At 47.1% G+C, this 23,569-nt stretch overlaps 1 protein-coding gene across 1 annotated transcript; it reads right to left on the reverse strand.

The window, feature by feature from the left end:
• Positions 1-2,915: 2,915 nt before the first annotated feature.
• Positions 2,916-14,117, reverse strand: LOC146007962 (uncharacterized). Its single transcript, XM_083146779.1, has 2 exons — positions 4,747-14,117; positions 2,916-3,834 (listed from the first exon to the last, which is right to left on the reverse strand). Exons 1-2 carry the CDS (start codon positions 5,164-5,166, stop codon positions 3,442-3,444), a joined length of 813 nt encoding a protein of 270 aa, XP_083002905.1. The 5' UTR covers positions 5,167-14,117; the 3' UTR covers positions 2,916-3,441.
• Positions 14,118-23,569: the final 9,452 nt, after the last annotated feature.

Below are 23,569 nucleotides of genomic sequence, written 5' to 3' on the forward strand. Positions count from 1 at the left end.
TCAGAGAAGGCCGGTTTCCTTTCAGTTGTTGCAGAAGATGGGCATGAAGTTAGGGGCGGTTTGTAGTTCCAATTTCGAGGAAAGGTTGTTCGGGGTAGCCTTTTCGCTTGCCTTCTTCGGTGCACTGCGGATAGGTGAGCTAGTGAGTCCAAGCGTGTCCAGGCCCGGGGGCTTGTTAGAGGAGGATGTGGATTTGTACTCGGATAGGGTGGAGCTAGTGGTGAGGAGGTCAAAGACGGATCAGTTAGGGAGGGGGAAGAAGGTAGTTCTCTTCTCCGTACCAGGGTCAGATATGTGCCCGGTGGCACGGCTAAGGATATTTAAGGAAGTCAGGGTGGGCAGGGAAAGGGATCCTTTGTTGATGCATGCAAATGGATCCTTTTTATCACGGTTCCAGTTCACAAGTGTGTTTAGAGCAGTCCTGCGGACGTTGGGCCTCAAGGGGGAGGAATACGCGGGTCACTCTTTCCGCATTGGGGCCGCAACTGAGGCTGCTAGAATGGGATTTGGGGATGAGTTAATTAAGCGGATTGGGCGGTGGGAATCGTCTCGTTTTCGCTCTTATGTTCGTTTAGGGGATTGTTGAGGTTGACTGTGTTCTTTTCTGTTTTAGGGCAGCCTCCGTGCCTGATTTGGATTTTAGGACATTCATATGTCTTTTGGGGAGCTTTACGGGCTGATGTCAGACCGAACAGCTGCCAGCTAGGTTTGGATAGAGAGGAGGCATTGGTTCGCTGGCTGGGGAAGCACGGTATGGTATGGAGTGGAGTGTTGCAGGAATTTCACCGTTTTGTTCGGCTCGATAGGGCTCCCGACATATTAGTGTTGCATGTGGGTGGGAATGACCTTGGGGGCAGACCATTTAGGGAGTTGATACGGGATATCAAGTTTGATCTCCTGCGTTTATGGGCAACGTTTCCGGAAGTGATCACGGTTTGGTCGGATATTGTGCCACGCCATTATTGGAGGGATGCAAGGTCGGCTGACAAGCTCAATAAGGCGCGGATTAAGGTTAACAGGGCGATTGGGCGTTTTATGGCCAGGAACGGGGCTGTGGTGGTGAGGCACAGGGAACTTGAGTCTGGTGCCGGGGCATTTTGGAGAGGGGACGGTGTGCACCTGAATGCTGTAGGGATAGATGTTTGGTCTTTGGGACTACAAGAAGGAATAGAAACAGCGTTCCGGATGTGGGGGGGGGGCGCACGGGGTTAAGGGTTTAACCCCGTGCTTGGTGGCGGAGGGGGGTCCTCGAGGTTAGTGGCATTGAGGCTTAATTATGCGGCGGGGAGGGCCCCATGAGGGGGCTGGACTCCCCTGGGTGAGGTTAATTAATGAGCATTGGGTGTTGACAATTGGTGCCCTCGAGCCAATCGCTATCGGCTGGGGGTAAGAACTCCTGGAAGTGCTTAGACGTGTGGATAGATTTATTGAGGGCCTCGGGGACCACCTTCCGTGGGGAATGTTTTTGGTTATTGTTAAACTTGTATTGTTTCAATAAAGATGGCCGCTGTGGCCAATTTTATCCAACAAGAGAAGTTGTGTCATTTTTGGGTGGATATATGGGCACAGCGATTAGACAATACCCTGTCATGTAGCAGCCGGACTGGAGGCAAAGCCTAGGGGTAGGCTCCCCTGACAGGGTTTGTAGGGAGCTGATTAGCAGGAAAGTCATAGAAGGGGTGTCTAAGGAGAGGGTCATAGGGGGAGGGGCTTAACGGGGTGTTGAAGGGGTTTATAAGCAGGGTTCAGGCGGGAAATAGGGGTCACTGGGAGAATTTTCCAACAGCTCCCACCCACCCTCCCTGTTTTTTGTAAGGTTTTAGGTAGAATAATTGATAGGATGTCTTTTTGTCACAGTGGCCTGTGCGGAGGGGGGTCCTCGAGGTTAGTGGCATTGAGGCTTAATTATGCAGCGGGGAGGGCCCCATGAGGGGGCTGGACTCCCCTGGGTGAGGTTAATTAATGAGCACTGGGTGTTGACAATTGGTGCCCTCGAGCCAATCGCTATCGGCTGGGGGTAAGAACTCCTGGAAGTGCTTAGACGTGTGGATAGATTTATTGAGGGCCTCGGGGACCACCTTCCGTGGGGAATGTTTTTGGTTATTGTTAAACTTGTATTGTTTCAATAAAGATGGCCGCTGTGGCCAATTTTATCCAACAAGAGAAGTTGTGTCATTTTTGGGTGGATATATGGGCACAGCGATTAGACAATACCCTGTCATGGCTCTGGTCTGCCATGAGGTAGAGATCAGTATGCTACATGGTGCTTGTAGCGCAGATAATGCATGTCCCCTCCACCTCACGTGGCGCATAGTGCAGATGCAATAGTCCCGGCCCCATTGATATGCACTATGCGCCACGTGGCCCTGTCCTTTGTCTGCACCACATGTACCATGTGCCATACTGCACATTGAGTACACATAATTTTAAAAAGTGCTTTGTGTTTTTTTTAAATATTGCTATAAAATGTTAATGAAGTTTGCAATGCGGTAAGGGGCAGTATGGCAGACGGCACATGTAGCGCAGACAATGAAAGCACCCTCATGCATGCATGGCACATAGTACAGAAGCATTGGTTCCGGCCCCATTGCTCTGCACTGTGCGCCACAGTATCATGAAGGTCCTTTCTTTGTCTGCGCAACATGCACCATGTGCCATACTGCTCCATGCATGGACCTATAGCAAAAACACACATAATATATAAAACCTAGGCAAAGTGCCCTAACAAGTAAAAGAATTAACATAAAACCACAGAAATGCCTAATTGCCGTGCGTTAAGGGGCAGTATGGCAGACGGCACATGTAGCGCAGACAATGAAAGCACCCTCATGCATGCATGGCACATAGTACAGAAGCATTGGTCCCGGCCCCATTGCTCTGCACTGTGCGCCACAGTAGCATGAAGGTCCTTTCTTTGTCTGCGCAACATGCACCATGTGCCATACTGCTCCATGCATGGACCTATAGCAAAAACACACATAATATATAAAACCTAGGCAAAGTGCCCTAACAAGTATTAACATAAAACCAAACCAATGCCTCATTGCCTTGTGGTATGGAGCAGTATGACAGATGGTGCTTGTAGCGCAGATAATGAAAGGGCCATCACGATTACCTGTTGCATACCGCAGATGCAATGGTCCCGGCCCCATTGTTCTGCGGTATGCAACATTTCACCATAGCCATTATCTCCACGACAAGCACCGTGTGCCATACTACTCCATGCCAACTTTGAAATAATTGTATGGAATGTGCTTATAAATCTTGTAAAACCGGTGTTTCGTCTTGGTCCGTGCTGTCACTCAACAATGATGTATACAGGTGACTGTAGCGAGGAGGTGTAGCCGGTTGGGTACAGGATTGCGCACTCGGTGGGGTGGTTTCAGGCAATGAGGCAAGTGCTGGTGAGGGTACGGCACTACTAGTAGATGGCGTCTCCTGTCATGGGAGAAGTCCAACTAATTTGGTTTGAATTGTCAGAAGGCCAAGACGGCCCCTAAAAAAGAGTTCGCTAGTGAGACGTTCGAACGCCATCTGTTGTTCCGGATTCAACTTCCGCAAGCCCTCAGCCACGTATTTGCCGAAGGTGTCATACTGGTCAGGGGGCCTACGCAGCACCTGCTCTGCTCGTATAAGTATATCATCATCCGGGTCTGGGTCAGGGACTGTCTTGGTCCTGCGTTTTTTCTTTTTTGTGAATAGTTGTGGCGGGGTGGGGGTTTCTGGCACTCCACAGATTGTTCCAGATGAGTCAATTGCAGGTGGCTCAGGGGTTGGCGATGGGGTTGGGGTAGGGGTTGAGGGGTGGCCAACCTCTATCTCTGTGCTTGTTATCTGTTGAAAAGAAAATAACAACAATTAGTTAACATCTCCTTTTCTTTTTTGTTCCAGTGCAGGAGTTGCAAAACATCGCTGCTGAATTCGACGAGGCGTGGAACTTCCCTAATTGTGGAGGAGCCATTGATGGGAAACACGTCCGCATCAATCAGCCACCCCACAGTGGTTCCTACTACTTCAACTACAAGGGGTACTTCAGTATTGTGCTGATGGCTGTGGTTAATGCGAACTATGAATTCATCTTTGTGGATGTCGGCAGGAATGGGCGGGCTTCAGATGGTGGAACTTTGAAGGACACAAAGTTCTACCAGAGGCTCGCCTCCAACACCCTGCACTTGCCCACAGTCAAAGAAACGAAGCATGGACTGAACTTTGTTTTCGTGGCGGACGAGGCATTTGGGCTTCATGAACACATCATGAAGCCCTATGCCAAACGTGGTCTTGACCACGACAAACGGGTCTTCAATTACAGGCTCTCCAGGGCACGGCGGCTTGTGGAAAGTGCATTTGGAATTAGTATGGCTAGTAGATTCCGCATTTTCCACACAGCCATCAACCTGCGGCTGGATAAAATCGACTGGGCCGTCATGGCGTGCTGTGTCCTGCACAATCTACTTCGGCGCAAAGAAAGGGCCCATCGGCCGGCAGGACCAGCACCACAGGAGGACCCAGACGAGCCTAGGGAGGTTAGTCCAATCGTGTCCCTGGAGACGCCGGCCCAGCAGTACCGGGGGACAGCAAGAGCCAAACAGGTCAGGGACCAATATAAGGAGTACTTTAATGGCATTGGTGCTGTCCCCTGGCAGGAAGACCACATTTAAAAAATGATGGGACTGCAAAGGAATGCTCTATAGGAGCCTAAAACAAACAAAGGAGGAAGGGGTGTATACACATTGGACCAGTACTTACCGACAACGGCTGGGAACTTTCATCCAGGCCCACAAACACATTGTCTGCCTCACTCTCCACCATTAGGTAGAGTCCCGACCTTGGCACCTCCTGGCTCAACGTGAAGGTCAGCAGGTTGTAGTACCATAACGACGTCTCGTATACATCTGCAGTTCCTGCACCAGACCTTTTGGACGATTGCATTTTTTTGTGTTCTTTAAGGAACACGGTCCTCAAGTTCTGTATTTTTTTACGGACCCAGTCCGCATCAGACTCGGGATTGTAGCTCTTGCTGAATTGGGCCAGCTCCTGAAGCGCTTGAGCTCTTTTAATTTTATTGCTGTACTCCTTTGATTTAGTTTTCCAAAGGCAGTCCAGCTCCATATATTTCTCTATGAACGCCTCTATAAATTCGTGTTCGTTGGCAATCGCCTGGGCCATTTCTGTAAAAAATGTACATACTTAGTATTAGGGACCCACCAGAAATGAGGTTGCCGTGAAGCTGGTTGGTGGGCAAATATTTCTTGGACAATTGATATACCAAGAACCTCTGTTATTAATTGATTGATTAATAATATGGAGTGTGCATCTGCACCACATGTTTTTCTTTGCAGGATTTATTACATAAAAAATCCACGTATCCACACGACAAACAACGGTAAAAACGAGAGTCCAGATGAAGGCAGTAGCTGATAGCGGGTGCCGGCGGCTTCTCCTTCCGTGCTGGGAGTGCTGCAGACAACGCCGGGGGAAGATGATGGTGACGCTGCCGGAGTCCGTCCCGCTGTTCCTGCTCTTGCTGAATAGTATTGCGGCTCAATCAACGCGTTTCGGATATAGGGTATATCCTTTTTCAAGATGTGCCACCTTGGCTGCAGGGAGATGCTTTTAACACCGGCCTGTTCCGTCACATGATGTTTGTTGGCCAATGGAAATCAACCTGTATCCGGCTTTAATCTATTAGCTACATCTGGGTATACTACACACATAATAAAATATGTCTAAAATACCCAATTTAAAATGCATTGTTAATGAAAACACATATTTAAACATACAATAAAATTATCATAAAACTTCGCATAAAAAAAGTTTTTAAAAAAGTTTTTTTACATGCAAGTGGACACAAAAGTCGACATAGAGAAAAAGCCGACATACACCAAAATTTTTACAAAATTTGCACATTTAACAGGGTAAATACATTGATTTGATTTAGCGGCATAAAAAACGTTATTTATAACTACACTGACTATTAACTCATTATGAGCCGGATATACATGAGAAGGGAAGAAAAGGGGAAAAAGCAGAAAACACATAGTTAGTGGTATATTGTTGGTACCATACCACCCCCCTTATAATTCATATAAGCCATTTATATTCGTAATCTACATTAAGTCCTTTGGGGACCATGGTGTTGAGGTTGAATATACATTTCATTTCTAATTTTGCTAAATGTTCCTCAACATCATTTTTCCTCCAATTGGACTTACAGATTTTAATTCCACAAAATGACTTTAGACCTCTCATATCACAGTCATGTTTCTCCTTAAAGTGTAAAGACACATTATGCAATTCGTAGCCTTTTTTAATATTCCGAGCATGTTCAGCCAAACGGTCTTTTAGCTGTCTGCTTGTACGTCCAACATACTGTTTACCGCAGTTGCACTCCAACAAATACACAACGTTCTTTGAATTGCATGTAATAAAGTCATTAATAGTGAAGTTTTCACTATTTGTATTAGACTTGTACTCTGTGGTTTTAGGAGCGAATTTACATGCTTTACACATTGGGCAAATACCGCAGCGGTAGAACCCTTTGGATAGCACTCTGGTTGTTCTTTTAGGAATGGTTTGAGCACTCCTAACCAGAATGTTACTCAAATTGTCCGCCCTGCGGTATACAAATTTGGGGCGGTGTCCCACATATTCTTTAAGGAGGGGATCCTCTGTGAGGACTCCCCAATGTTTAGTTATGAGCTTCTCCAGTTGTTTATGCTGAGAGGTGTACTTAGTAATAAAACGTACTTCACAATTAGCCGGTTTAATAGTTCTAGTGTTAGACACAGCTACCAGATTTTTATTGTAAGCTTCGTCCACCCAAACTGGATTATATCCTTTTTGGTTAAAATTTTCTCTCATTTCACCTGCTTGTACCTCATAATCGCTAGTGTTAGTGCAATTTCGTCTGAGCCTATAAAATTGACTTGATGGAATGCTCTTTATCCAATTGGCGTGATGATTACTCTTGCTGCTTATATAGGAGCAGCAGTCAGTCGGCTTAGTGTAGTTTTTAGTACATATTTTGAGGTCATCAATAAAGATGGTTAAATCAAGAAAATTAACAGAAGATGGGACTGATGGTGTATGTCAATTCTATATTTTGATCATTGTTATTTAGGTACACACAGAAGTCATTTAGGGTGTCTGGACCTCCCCTCCAGACGAACAGGAGGTCATCGATGTATCTGACCCATAGCACCAGGCTGGCATTCCAAGGGTGGTTGGACCAAATCTGCTCGTCCTCCCACCTTGCCATGAACAGATTAGCATAGCTCGGTGCCAGCTATGGAAAGGAGGAATAGTGGGAGACTGGAAAGAGGAGGAATAGTGAGAGATAGGAGAGAGGAGGAATAGTGAGAGATAGGAGAGAGGAGGAATAGTGAGAGATAGGAAAGGAGGAATAGTGGGATAGAGGAGGAATAGTGGGAGATGGGAGAGGAGGAATAGTGGTAGACTGGAGAAATAGTGGGAGAGAGGTGGAATAGTGGGAGATGGGAGAGGAGGAATAGTGGGAGACTGGAGAAATAGTGGGAGAGAGGTGGAATAGTGGGAGACGGGAGAGGAGGAATAGTGAGAGATATGAAAGGAGAAATAGTGGGAGACTGGTGGAATAGTGGGAGACTGGAGAAATAGTGGGAGAGAGGTAGAATAGTGGGAGACGGGAGAGGAGGAATAGTGAGAGATAGGAAAGGAGGAATAGTGGGAGACTGGAGAAATAGTGGGAGAGAGACGGGAGACAGGAGAGAGGTGGGAGACAGGAGAGGAGGAATAGGTATATGGGCTGTAGGACACATGGTTTGCCAGCACCCTCAGTCACCACTATTGCTGTCCCTATGGCTTGCTGTTGCCCAGTGAAAAATTGCGGACAGCGCCAGCTGATAACCATATCAGCACTATAATCTAAATACACTGCTGAGCATCCTGTGGTGCCAAGGCCACTGTCTCCGATGCTGCACCCTCTGCAGGTGATTGCCACATGCAGGCTCCCTATTATAGCATGGAAAAAGGGGCTGCACAGACTGGCTGCTGCCAGGACCAGATGCAATTTTGTGGGGGCCACAGGCAATTAAGCACCCCCCCATAAAATTGACTCACTATGTCCCCGCATAATAGTAATAATTACACAGACACAAATGTGACAGGCATCTTTTCTGGTGTACATTGGGGCAGGGATGGTGATCTCTGGGCATCTAGGTGACATCTTGCAGTGCCATATCTCCCAACATGACCCTCTCCAGGAGGGACACGATGCTCTGTTGCTCTTATTTATGATTACCATCACCAATGTTCCCTCTAATTTTACGAAGGCTGTGTGCGGCAAAATATTTTGGCTGTGCAACTTTGGAAGAAAATTTAAATTTTTGTGCGTCACTTATATATAACTGGAAAATGAAGTTCAGCCTTTGTGTTAACTTAACTTCAAAATTATATTGAACATTTAAACATTCAAAACACAGCACACAATGTAGTTAATGGGTGAAACACATGAAACACATAAATTGAGTCCACAACTGCAAAAAGGGACCACTGCTGCTTTGTGCGCTCTGTTGTAATGTATGTGCGCACGCTCGTCGAGCTTAGAGGGAACACTGACCATCACCTGTGTTGAAGCACCTTCCTTATCAATTAACCTGTTAAACACAGATGATGGTGATCATACATTTAAAGTGACGTCCAGGAACAGAGCATTGTGTCCCTCCTGGAGAAGGTCATGTTGGGAGATATGCAGTGCCAGGGTACTTGCTGGACTACTCCCATCACAGCTGCTGTCATTTCAGTGGGCAGGGGAGGGCAAACAAGTGTGCGCACACACACACACACACACACAGTGACAAATAGAACACACTGTACATTTCCAGGAACCAGTGGATTACCTGTCATGCCCTTAACTGAAACCTATATAACGCTGGACTGGAGCTTCACAGGAAGGACAACGTGCAGGAGCCTGGGCAGGGAGAGTGTAAAGTCCCCAGCCCAGGCATACCAGTCGAGTGCCGAGCACATCAATCACCATCATTAGCTCTCTCTCTCTCTCTACTTACAGCAATCCGGCTCTGGCTGCTGCTGCTGGAGCTCAGTTCTGAGAGCTGACCTGGCACCTGACTGCTGTCGCTGATCTCTGGGGCTAGCTGGGGTCCCCGGATCCTGCGGGGCCCACAACGGTTGACATTGTTAAGAATCCCAGGATGGGATTCCTAAGTAATGTCCAGGGGTGTGGGCCCTTTCATTGCCACGGGCCTCGGTGCAATGCACTGGCTGCACCGCTGGTATTTCCGCCCCTGACCTGAAGTAAACAATCGGGTTTCAGTATGTTTAATTGTTTAGGGTACAAATGGACATCTAGATTCAGTATGCCCCACACTTCTGAAGAAGGACGACTCGTCTGAAATGCATTAAGTGAGGCGCATATTATTTGACTTGTTTGCTGGACTGCTACCCCCCCTGCCTGGACTATTGGGAGACTGAGGATACCGGTGCCCGGAGTTCCCTGAATACAACATCTAGAGCCAAGGACGGATGGGAGAAGTTTTCTTGCAGCAGCTTTGCCTAAGGAAATTGTGATCATATGCTATTTTATCTACCGATATTGTGAGTTCCCTGTATAGAATAAAATTCTTTGTTATACTTGGATACTTTCATATGAATATTCAGTTAGCGCTAAATGGTGTCACTGATCTTTTTCCCTCTTGTCATGTGATGTTTTTAGTGTTCTCATTGACAGGACACTTGGTGTGCACCATAAGCTGCAAAACTGTCTGATTATCTGCGCTAGTCCTGGTATAACACCTATTTGTCACCTCTTTTATTTGGCATTATGTGTTTTTTGGGGCCTAGTTTTTCAAACTGCCATCCTGTCTGCCGCTGCAGTGCCACCTCGGTGCAACCTACTGGCCTAAAAACAATTGGGAGGTGTGAGGTATTCAGGATAGGCTGGAAATGAGTGACAATTAATGTTATTGAGGTTAATAATAGCGTAGGAACAAAACAAAACAAAACAAAAAAAAAATTATGCAATTTTAGTGCTTTTTATGTTGTTTGATTTTAAATACAGATCCAAAACACCAGCGGTTCTCAAAAATGTTTATTCTAGGACCCCATCAGACAATAAAAAAGTTATTACAGTACCCCAGCAAGTTACCACAGAATGGCCGCCACATGTGTGGTCAGTGAAGTACTCGCTATTGTGACAAAAAGTGGCCGATGCATATCCCTAGTGTGTATCCATAAGAGCCACATAGCTGGTCACACTGGCTGGGCCCCGCACTGCTTTGCCTTGGTAGGAGATTTGAGCCCTGTAATTCCCCATATGAAGCTGGCATTATGTTCACAGTGTGGGGCTGCAGACTGCCCCCATCTCTAGTCCCATGGCATTTCAGTCCGTGTATGTCAGTGTATATAATAGGTGTACACAGCGCTGTGTATGTATGTCAGTATATAATAGGTGTACACAGCGCTGTGTGTGTATGTCAGTACGGATGGTATAATGGTTAGCATTACTGCCTAACAGCACTGAGGTCATGGGTTCGATTCTTACCATGGCTCTAACTGTGCGGAGTTTGTATATTCTCCCCGTACTTGCGTGGGTTACCTGCAGGTACTCCGGTTTCCTCCCACAATCCAAAAATATACGCGTAGGCTAATGTGGTAGGGAATATAGAATGTAAGCTCCACTGGGGCAGGGACTGATGTGAATGTTCAAATATTCTCTGTAAAGTGCTGCAGAATATGTGTGAGCTGTAGTGTATAATCGGTGTACACAGCTTTGTGTATATATGTCAGTATATATAAGACAGAGCGAGGGCCGCATAGGCTGGAGGGAATATAAGAGCCTGTGAATTTGATGTCCATAAGCAAGAGCAGATATAGCAGCTGTGTGTAGCCCTATGGAAATAGCAGTGAGTGGCAGTTAGTTCTGGCCAATCAGGTAGCAGGGGGGGCGGCAGCCAGTGAGGTTATATCAGTAGGCAAGAGACAGGAAGTGAGCCTCTTTGAAGCTGGATCCCCACCCTCCCTACCCTTTTTCTCTATGCTACCTGGCATCAAGCCGTTTCACCAAATTTGGTACTCTATTTCCATAGCTATAGTTAACAATCGTCGAGAAGGCGCTCTCGACCAGCAAACAGGTGGGGTGTCAGGTGGTCTCTGTGCGGTATTGCCCCCCCTTTGCCAAGAAGGCGGGCGAGTCCCCAGCTCCGGCTGGGGGCGTTGGTCCTTCATGGAAGGCCACGTCATGCAATAGAAGGGGGTGGTATGTCCGTCACAGCGCAGGCTGTACCCACAAGAAGGGGTGTGGCCATTGGGGGCGCTAAGGTCGCTACCATGGCAACACCCGGGAGTGGGCTGGTCTCAAGCGCTTTCTTTGCCATCCCTTATACAAATAGGGGTCATACCAATTAAATAAACAACTATAACCTTTTAACCTTACGCAGTTGGTGTCAGTGTCGTTATTTGTAGATAAGGTGTCTGTGTCAATTATTTTTAGGCATAAGTGTTAAGTAATGGTATGAATAGCAACAACATAATTCAATAGGCGCCTTATAGGTGTACAAAGCGCTGTGTGTATGTATGTCAGTATATAATAGGTGTACACAGCGGTCTGTATGTATGTCAGTATATAATAGGTGTACACAGCTCTTTGTATGTATGTCAGTTTATAATAGGTGTACACAGCGCTCTGTATGTATGTCAGTGTATATAATAGGTGTACACAGTGCTATGTATGTATGTCAGTATATAAAAGGAGTACACAGCGCTGTGTATGTATGTCAGTATATAAAAAGTGTAGACAGTGCTGTGTATGTATGTCAGTATATAAAAGGAGTACACAGCGCTGTGTATGTATGTCAGCATATAACAGGGTTGCCGACCCTCCCGGAATTTCCGGGAGTCTCCCGAAAATCGGGATCCCCTCCCGGCCCCCCCGGAAGGGTGGGCAACCCTCCCGGATTCAGGGGGGACCCCCGCTGACCCCCGGATCGCGGCATTAAAATGCCGCAATCCTCGGGTCTCAGAGGAGGGGGCGGAGCTAAAACGGCACAATCGCGTAATTTTAGCCCCGCCCCCTCCACGGAGATCTGTGAATTCCCTGCTTTAGCAGCATGGGGCGGGGCTTAGTGATGTCACTCGTAAGTCCCGCCCCCTGAGCGGCTGCTGAATCTCTCCTCTCCAGGCTTCTCCCGGAGAGGAGAATCTTAAAGTCGGCAACCCTGGCATATAATAGGTGTACACAGCGCTGTGTATGTATGTCAGTGTATATAATAGGTGTACACAGCTCTGTGTATGTATGTCAGTATATAATAGATGTACACAGCGCTGTGTATGTATGTCAGTATATAATAGGTGTACACAGCACTGTGTATGTATGTTAGTATATATAATAGGTGTAAACAGCGCTGTGTATGCATGTCAGTATCAGGGCCGCCAAGAGAAATCCTGGGCCCCGGTACAACAACTTCCTGGGGCCCCACGGACTAAACTCCCCGCGGACCCATTGTTACACCACTGCTTACAAGGTGGATACAGGGACAAAGATTTACACCATAATGCCTATTACACATATCACACACCCATTACATATTATACCACATGCCATAATGCTCATTACACGTTATGCCACACACCGTAGTGGGAAGTACACATTATGCCATACACCGTAATACCTATTACATATTTTACCACATGCTATTATGCCCATTACATGTTATTCCACACACCGTAATGCTCCTTGCATATTAGGGGGTTAGCATTCTCGTTGCCATGGGATTAACCTGCTCTGCAAGGGGATCACATTCTCTGCCAGGGGTTAACATGCTCTTTGGCATGGGATTAACCTGCTCTGCCAGGAGGTACATGCTCTGCCAGGGGTTAACATGCTCGTTGCCATGGATTAACATGCTCTGCCATGGGCTACATGCTTTGCCAGGGGTTAACATGCTCGTTGTCATGGAGTTACAGTACATTCTCTGCCAGGGGTTACATGCTGACTTCCAGAGTTGGATCTCAGCCCCAGCAGCATGCAGGAAGGCAGCAGACACAGAGCAACCAGCCACCCACCTTCCATCTTGAAACACAGTGACCTGGACATCGGTGGCACCTGCTGCTGCTGGTGGCGGCTGGGATAGGAATGTGGGGAGTAGGGTGGGCTGCGATTCTGCGGAGTGGGTGGTACTACCATGGAAGGTGGCCTGTCTCTGACCCAGTTCCTCCCAGCACCCAGGGACTACCTACCCTAAGTATCCTCCTGTCGCGGAGCCACGGTAAACTCCTGTCACATGGCTGGCTCTCAGCAGGCCCTGGAGTGCCTCAAAAGGACCTCTGTGATGCTGCTGCCCCCATGCAGGCCCACGTCTGCCCACATCCGCAATCCCAATGCCGCCGCTGAACAGCTGACTCCGGCACACTCAGACCCACCAAATAAAAAAAGAACTGTGTGTCCAGACCAGGGCCCCACTGACAGGCCCGGGCCCGGGTAAAGTGTACCTGCTTTCCCCCCCTCTCGGCACCCCTGGTCAGTATATAAAAGGTGTACACAGCGCTGTGTGTGTAGTCCGTGTATATAATAAGTGTACACAGTGCTGTGTATGTATGTCAGCATATAATAGGTGTACACAGCGCTGTGTATGTATGTCAGTGTATATAGTAGATGTACACAGCGCTGTGTATGTAGGTCAGTGTATAATCGGTGTACACAGCTTTGTGTATATATGTCAGTTTATAATAGGTGTACACAGCGCTGTGTGCATATGTCAGTGTACACAGCACTGTGTATGTATGTCAGTATATAATAGGTGTACACAGCGCTGTCTATTTTTGTAAGTGTATATAATAGGTTTACACAGCTATGTATGTCAGTATATAATACATGTACACAGAGCTGTGTATGTATGTCAGTATATAATAGGTGTACACAGCGCTGTGTATTTTTGTAAGTGAATATAATAGGTGTACACAGCTCTGTGTATGTAAGTCAGTGTACAATAGGTGTACACAGCGCTGTGTATGTATGTCAGTATATATAATAGGTGTACTGTATGCGCTGTATGTATGTTAGTGTATAAAATAGGTGTACACAGCGCTGTGTACTGTATGTATGTCAGTGTATATAACAGATGTACACAGTGCTGTGTACACCTATTATATACACTGACATACATACAGTACACAGCGCTGTTTACTGTATGTATGTCAGTGTACATAATAGGTGTACACAGTGCTGTGTATCAGTATATAATAGGTGCACAAAGCGCTGTGTATGTATGTCAGTATACAATAGGTGTACACAGCGCTATGTATGTATGTCAGTGTATATAATAGGTGTACACAGCGCTGTGTATGTATGGCAGTGTATGTAATAGGTGTACACAGTGCTGTGTGTATGTCAGTGTATATAATAGGTGTACACAGCGCTGTGTATGTATGTCAGTGTATATAATAGGTGTACACAGCGCTATGTATGTATATATGTATGTATGTCAGTGTATATAATAGATGTACACAGTGCTGTGTGTCAGTATATAATAGGTGTACACAGCCCTGTGTACAGTATGTATGTCAGTGCACACAGCGCTGTGTATGTATGTCAGTGTATATAATAGGTGTACACAGCGCTGTGTATGTATATCAGTGTACACAGCACTGTGTATGTATATCAGTGTACACAGTGCTGTGTATGCATATCAGTGTACACAGCGCTGTGTATGTATATAAAGGCTCGGATACACCACGGACAGTTACCGGTAACAATACATAAATCAGTAAAGAATGATCACATGTGACCTGGCTCAGTAACGCAGTAACCCTTTCTCCCATTAGGATCCTGTATACGGCAGAGTGAGGCCGGGACCAAGCAGCCAGAAGCTGTATACACCTCCCAGGTTCTGCGAGGGATCTTCTCCATCCAGACGCATCCGGGAAACCTAAAATACAGAGCACAGAATAATGTGACTTTCCAGCAGAATATAATACACAGAATCCCCCAGATTTCTCTATCATTAGCCTGCTCCCCAATAGTACTGGGGGCCCCTATGTTCCAGCATCATTCATATAACGCAAAATGCTTTTACTGGATCATCAACACCACATCTGTTACCTATGTAATATTCATGTTAGTGTAATTAGTATCTGAGGATCCGTGGGATGGGAATCAATGCACCCCCACATTGTACCCCAGATTCTTTCATGTTCCTCCCTATGTGTGATACAAGCTATGTGCAAAACTTATTCGGGAATGTCAAACAATCTCTCTCCCATTGTATAAAGCTGTTTGTCCACTATTACATACATACAGACATACATGCATACATACATACATGAATACATACATACATACATACATCATACCTCCCAACATTAGACCTAAGGCAAGTGGGACGTTGTGTGCAGCCAGCATTTTGGGGGTGTGGCCTATACTTGCCACGGGCAGGAGGTGGGAACATCTAAAAAAAACAGGACGGTCCCACAAAAAGCGAAACAGTTGGAGGTATGCCTGCATGCCTATATAAACAATGCACAAGGGACACATGTGAAAAGAGCTTATAGGAAGGTGGTATAATGCTAATAACAAAAGCGAGGGAGCGCTGGTAGGAGTGTAAGCAGTGGGACAAGCCAATAGGACATAAGTCTGGAGAAGTGATAATGCAGCAGCCATTCAGCTGCTGTCAATTTTCCAACCCAGCCTGTAACATGACAGTTAGGAGCTGACTGGCTTAAGATGGCCATACACCTACAGATTGATTGTCATATCTGTCTGGTTGGAACAAACACCTGGTAATATCTGAGTGACAGTTTGTCAGTTTTCCAGCATCTCACAGCAAATGGTCAACTGTCATCTGCTGTTATCCACTACCAGGCTTTTGTTCCAGCCAGCCAGATCAGACAATAAATCTGTAGCTGTTTGGCCAGCTTATGTGTGTCACACGGGAACTTACATATAACATACATGTGATATAATCTGTGGCGAGTCACCAGGGATCACCACACACGTGGGGAGACCACATAGAGATGTCTGGGAAACTGGGATTTTTCTCCCTAGATTCCAAACAAATACAAAGATATGACAACAAACCTGAAAAAACCATGAGAACTATTTTATTACTTTTTCTACCAACTGATCTTTTATATTACCCCCCCCCCCCCCCCTTCCCTCCACTGCATATAAGGATCACACTGTAAGAAAGCTCCTGCAGCAGGTGATCACAGCTGGGGATGATGTCACAGACACATCATGACATCACACACGCAGAGTTCTGAGAGATTGCCTTGGAACCCTCACTTCTCAGTACGAGTTGCAAAATGGAGGTATGTTTTCCTTGAGCTCCCTAATTTCTTGTATTTGTGGCTCTTTTCCTGGCCCAAACTTTTTTCTGTTGTCTCCAAACATTGTCATTCTTATTTAGGCCTAAATGCTAAATCAGCCGCCTGCCCTCTCTTCGTCCAGGCGCTCGCAAATATAAGTCAGTATCAACTGACTTATATTTGCAAAGGCGGGTAAAACCTGACCATCTAATGATTTGTACTGCTGCGGGCACATGCGAGGGGATATGGTGGCGACGGTGTCACAGGGATACGTGGGTCGGTGTCACAGGGACTCGGTAACCTGTGAGCTTCGCAGGTTACCCAGTCTATTAGAATGACCCCCTTGGGTTACGGTAGATCTCTGGGCAGGTTTAAGGTTAAAATCAATGGTAAACTATTTCTCATTCCCTCTGCAGGAGATGGAGTATAGATACTTTATGTGGAGTGTTATGAAGCACAAAGTGTGAGTGTTGTTATTACTCCTCATCTGTATAACTGAGTGCTGTCAGATGGCCCATCAATTCCAGTCCCTATAATACTCTGTATATTCTGTTTCTAGGGAATTTCCTCAAAAAGTCCCCAAACTCAACTGGGTGATTGGCTATAGATGCCCGAAGCCTTTTGTAAGTTATTTACATTTCTTATATCTATGTCTCTCTCTATGTGGCCATTTATTATGCAATATATTACGTATCCCCTAAATGTATGTAGGAGGGACCCCAGCAGGAATCTCCGATCCCTTCTGCGTTCTCTGCTGTCCTGTCACTCCCCCAAATGCTCCCCTATATACACAACCAGGAATGGTGACATGTATGACACACATTTAATGGGTTATATTGTCTAATAATCTTCTTTTTCCCCTCTGCAGCAGATGCTGGTGCCCATACCAGGTACGTCCTGATATGTTACTAATTACCTTTTATTATATACAAATTGTTGTAGTTTTAGACAATAAACCATGTAATATCCTCATTTTACTCCTCAGAGGTTTCACCAGGGAAGGAAACAGAAGTGAGGTAATTATATCATTTTATTACTTGCACAATATTAGTCTGGTAGAACAGGGCCTCCACATGACGTTGTTAGGTGACTTTGCATCACTTGTCATCGTGTGGGGCTGATTCATACCTGTGGGAAGAGTCAGCCCCACACCATCAAATGTATTTCCCCCCTCCGTGTGCAGTGCGGTGTAAGCCAATAGTAACCCGGCGCTGCGATGGCCGTAGGAATATCGGGGGCTGATGGCGCCAGCAGCCATTCCTCCCAGCGGCCGGGCCCGTCTGCTTTTATGTGTGTCACTCCCAAATAATGTTAGGGTAACGCACACACACACGCAGAATGGCTTTTAATCAACCAGCGTACAGCCTGCGATTGCGGGCCATCACCAGCTGTGGCCGCATGGAGGGCTTGTGCATGCGCGGTTCTCCGATAATCCAATCATCACATAATCCATTCCTAGCCATACTTACATAATATACAGAAACGTACTTACATAATATACAATAATAATTATAAGTATTGCAGGGATCAGCTGCTAACTGTCACTTCTTTTCTGTTCTGGATCTGTTATAGGACGGTGATGATCAATAACTGGACCTATGATGAGTAGGTATCTGATTGGCTGTATTATGGAGCGCAGATAAGATACATGCATCCCATTGGACGTGTCACTACAATCCCAGGTGTACAGCAGTATATACTGACATTCCATGGCAGTATACAGAGTTATTTTGTTTCTGTGCAGGGTAAATACTGCCTGCTTTATTTTTACTGCAATACTGCAATATAGATGTCAGTTTGAAGTACAAACCTCACCCATATCGAACTCTCTCTGCACATGTTACATCAGCCCCACCTGCAGTGCAGCATGATTTAGAGAGAGAATTTGCTTTTGCAAGTGAACCACAATCGGGGCCCCTAGTGTAATGCTCAGTCTTACTGTGTAGCTGCAGATATGAGGCGTCGGATCTACGCTTACACATCTGCTCGCACAGAGGTAAAACTATTCGATGGTTTCTCACCATCAAATTATTTCCCCTCTGTTGACTATAAGAAGTAGCCAGGACTTACTTTTTAGTAGAACGGTGATGGCTGATTTGAAGGCGGTGATGTCATCCACCTGCCCCGAGTAGGCAGCGGCATGGGCTCCGCCCAGCATTTCTATGGGTGCGCCCACCGTTTTTGTAGGTCCACCCATCGACGTGGGTTTTTGTGGGTCCACCCAGGGACGCCCCCTGCCTGTCAAGAAATAAAAAGTTATCTGAAGCTGCTTGCAGCCAGGGCCTGCATGACAATGCGCAGACTCAAACATTGGCCAAGGGTGCGAATTCGGACCTTCTGAATCGGTGCCTAGATCTAGCACACAGGCAGAGGTCAGACCATGGGATAGAATTACTAAGCAGCAGTATTTACCAGCTGCTGATTCTCTGCTGATCTTGGTTCTGATCATGTAACAGAAACACAACTGGTTTTACTGTACATTTCAGGGTCAGACCTGTAGAGAAACTCTCATGTGTATATTGTGTATAGTGCGGTAGTGTCACGTTGTGTGGATCACACTAATGTGCTGCTGAGCTTTGTGTATCACCTCTAATTATTATTATTCTACCCCAACAGCAGTCCCAACATGTCATCTGCGTAAGTAGCTGTTATCTTTCTCTAACATGTGCCCAGTAACACCCGCACCAGGTATTAGTCATGTGTACCCCTGTATATACAGCCCATGGTAGTATAAGGACATAGAGGGGGCCGTCATACACATCAGTATGTGCCCGGCTTACACCCAGTAACACCCGCACCAGGTATTAGTCACGTGTACCCTGTACATACATCCCATGGTAGTATAAGGACATAGAGGGGGCCGTCATACACATCAGTATGTGCCCAGCTTACACCCAGTAACACCCGCACCAGGTATTAGTCATGTGTACCCCTGTATATACAGCCCATGGTAGTATAAGGACATAGAGGGGGCCGTCATACACATCAGTATGTGCCCAGCTTACACCCAGTAACACCCACACCAGGTATTAGTCATGTGTACCCTGTATATACAGCCCATGGTAGTATAAGGACATAGAGACCGTCATACACATCAGTATGTGCCCAGCTTACACCCAGTAACACCCACACCAGGTATTAGTCATGTGTACCCTGTATATACAGCCCATGGTAGTATAAGGACATAGAGGGGGGGCCGTCATACACATCAGTATGTGCCCGGCTTACACCCAGTAACACCCGCACCAGGTATTAGTCACGTGTACCCCTGTATATACAGCCCATGGTAGTATAAGGACATAGAGGGGGCCGTCATACACATCAGTATGTGCCCAGCTTACACCCAGTAACACCCGCACCAGGTATTAGTCATGTGTACCCCTGTATATACAGCCCATGGTAGTATAAGGACATAGAGGGGGCCGTCATACACATCAGTATGTGCCCAGCTTACACCCAGTAACACCCACACCAGGTATTAGTCATGTGTACCCTGTATATACAGCCCATGGTAGTATAAGGACATAGAGGGGGGGCCGTCATACACATCAGTATGTGCCCGGCTTACACCCAGTAACACCCGCACCAGGTATTAGTCACGTGTACCCTGTATATACAGCCCATGGTAGTATAATGACATAGAGGGGGGACCGTCATACACATCAGTATGTGCCCGGCTTACACCCAGTAACACCCGCACCAGGTATTAGTCATGTGTACCCTGTATATACAGCCCATGGTAGTATAAGGACATAGAGACCGTCATACACATCAGTATGTGCCCGGCTTACACCCAGTAACACCCGCACCAGGTATTAGTCACGTGTACCCTGTATATACAGCCCATGGTAGTATAATGACATAGAGGGGGGACCATCATACACATCAGTATGTGCCCAGCTTACACCCAGTAACACCCGCACCAGGTATTAGTCACGTGTACCCTGTATATACAGCCCATGGTAGTATAGGGACATAGAGGGGGACCGTCATACACATCAGCATGTGCCCGGCTTACACCCAGTAACACCCACACCAGGTATTAGTCATGTGTACCCTGTATATACAGCCCATGGTAGTATAAGGACATAGAGGGGGACCGTCATACACATCAGTATGTGCCCGGCTTACACCCAGTAACACCCGCACCAGGCATTAGTCACGTGTACCCCTGTATATACAGCCCATGGTAGTATAAGGACATAGAGGGGGACCGTCATACACATCAGTATGTGCCCGGCTTACACCCAGTAACACCCGCACCAGGCATTAGTCACGTGTACCCCTGTATATACAGCCCATTGTAGTATAATGACATAGAGGGGGGACCGTCATACACATCAGTATGTGCCCGACTTACACCCAGTAACACCCGCACCAGGTATTAGTCACGTGTACCCCTGTATATACAGCCCATGGTAGTATAAGGACATAGAGGGGGGACCGTCATACACAACAGTATGTGCCCAGCTTACACCCAGTAACACCCGCACCAGGCATTAGTCACGTGTACCCCTGTATATACAGCCCATGGTAGTATAAGGACATAGAGGGGGACCGTCATACACATCAGTATGTGCCCGGCTTACACCCAGTAACACCCGCACCAGGTATCAGTCACGTGTACCCCTGTATATACAGCCCATGGTAGTATAAGGACATAGAGGGGGACCGTCATACACATCAGTATGTGCCCGGCTTACACCCAGTAACAACCGCACCAGGTATCAGTCACGTGTACCCCTGTATATACAGCCCATGGTAGTATAAGGACATAGAGGGGGGACCGTCATACACATCAGTATGTGCCCGGCTTACACCCAGTAACACCTGCACCAGGCATTAGTCACGTGTACCCCTGTATATACAGCCCATGGTAGTATAAGGACATAGAGACCGTCATACACATCAGTATGTGCCCGGCTTACACCCAGTAACACCCGCACCAGGTATCAGTCACGTGTACCCCTGTATATACAGCCCATGGTAGTATAAGGACATAGAGGGGGGACCGTCATACACATCAGTATGTGCCCGGCTTACACCCAGTAACACCCGCACCAGGCATTAGTCATGTGTACCCATTATATACAGCCCATGGTAGTATAAGGACATAGAGACCGTCATACACATCAGTATGTGCCCGGCTTACACCCAGTAACACCCGCACCAGGTATTAGTCACGTGTACCCCTGTATATACAGCCCATGGTAGTATAAGGACATAGAGGGGGACCGTCATACACATCAGTATGTGCCCGTCTTACACCCAGTAACACCCGCACCAGGCATTAGTCACGTGTACCCCTGTATATACAGCCCATGGTAGTATAAGGACATAGAGGGGGACCGTCATACACATCAGTATGTGCCCGGCTTACACCCAGTAACACCCGCACCAGGTATTAGTCACGTGTACCCCTGTATATACAGCCCATGGTAGTATAAGGACATAGAGACCGTCATACACATCAGTATGTGCCCGGCTTACACCCAGTAACACCCGCACCAGGCATTAGTCACGTGTACCCCTGTATATACAGCCCATGGTAGTATAAGGACATAGAGGGGGACCGTCATACACATCAGTATGTGCCCGGCTTACACCCAGTAACACCCGCACCAGGTATTAGTCACGTGTACCCCTGTATATACAGCCCATGGTAGTATAAGGACATAGAGACCGTCATACACATCAGTATGTGCCCGGCTTACACCCAGTAACACCCGCACCAGGCATTAGTCACGTGTACCCCTGTATATACAGCCCATTGTAGTATAATGACATAGAGGGGGGACCGTCATACACATCAGTATGTGCCCGACTTACACCCAGTAACACCCGCACCAGGTATTAGTCACGTGTACCCCTGTATATACAGCCCATGGTAGTATAAGGACATAGAGGGGGGACCGTCATACACAACAGTATGTGCCCAGCTTACACCCAGTAACACCCGCACCAGGTATCAGTCACGTGTACCCCTGTATATACAGCCCATGGTAGTATAAGGACATAGAGGGGGGACCGTCATACACATCAGTATGTGCCCGGCTTACACCCAGTAACACCCGCACCAGGCATTAGTCACGTGTACCCCTGTATATACAGCCCATGGTAGTATAAGGACATAGAGGGGGACCGTCATACACATCAGTATGTGCCCGGCTTACACCCAGTAACACCCGCACCAGGTATCAGTCACGTGTACCCTGTATATACAGCCCATGGTAGTATAAGGACATAGAGGGGGACCGTCATACACATCAGTATGTGCCCGGCTTACACCCAGTAACACCCGCACCAGGTATCAGTCACGTGTACCCCTGTATATACAGCCCATGGTAGTATAAGGACATAGAGGGGGGACCGTCATACACATCAGTATGTGCCCGGCTTACACCCAGTAACACCCGCACCAGGTATTAGTCACGTGTACCCTGTATATACAGCCCATGGTAGTATAAGGACATAGAGACCGTCATACACATCAGTATGTGCCCGGCTTACACCCAGTAACATCCACACCAGGTATCAGTCACGTGTACCCCTGTACATACCGCCCATGGTAGTATAATGACATAGAGGGGGGACCGTCATACACATCAGTATGTGTCCGGCTTACACCCAGTAACACCCGCACCAGGTATCAGTCACGTGTACCCCTGTATATACAGCCCATGGTAGTATAAGGACATAGAGGGGGGACCGTCATGCACAACAGTATGTGCCCGGCTTACACCCAGTAACACCTGCACCAGGTATTAGTCACGTGTACCCCTGTATATACAGCCCATGGTAGTATAATGACATAGAGGGGGGACCGTCATACACATCAGTATGTGCCCGGCTTACACCCAGTAACAACCGCACCAGGTATTAGTCACGTGTACCCCTGTGTATACAGCCCATGGTAGTATAAGGACATAGAGACCGTCATACACATCAGTATGTGCCCGGCTTACACCCAGTAACACCCGCACCAGGTATTAATCATGGTACCCCTGTATATACAGCCCATGGTAGTATAAGGACATAGAGGGGGGACCGTCATACACATCAGTATGTGCCCGGCTTACACCCGGAAACACCCGCACCAGGTATTAGTCACGTGTACCCCTGTACATACCGCCCATGGTAGTATAAAGACATAGAGGGGGGCCGTCATACACATCAGTATGTGCCCGGCTTACACCCAGTAACACCCACACCAGGTATTAGTCACGTGTACCCCTGTATATACAGCCCATGGTAGTATAATGACATAGAGGGG

The sequence above is a fragment of the Crinia signifera genome, chromosome 6 (assembly GCF_055691185.1).
Source record: "Crinia signifera chromosome 6, ASM5569118v1, whole genome shotgun sequence".
Lineage (NCBI taxonomy): Eukaryota > Metazoa > Chordata > Amphibia > Anura > Myobatrachidae > Crinia > Crinia signifera.

Excerpts from the sequence above, each read along its gene's own strand:
- LOC146007962 (XM_083146779.1), bottom strand. The coding sequence starts at position 5,166 with ATGGCCCAGGCGATTGCCAACGAACACGAATTTATAGAGGCGTTCATA. Across the intron at positions 3,835-4,746 it reads AAAGTTCCCAGCCGTTGTCG|ATAACAAGCACAGAGATAGA; the intron begins GTAAGTACTGGT and ends TCTTTTCAACAG.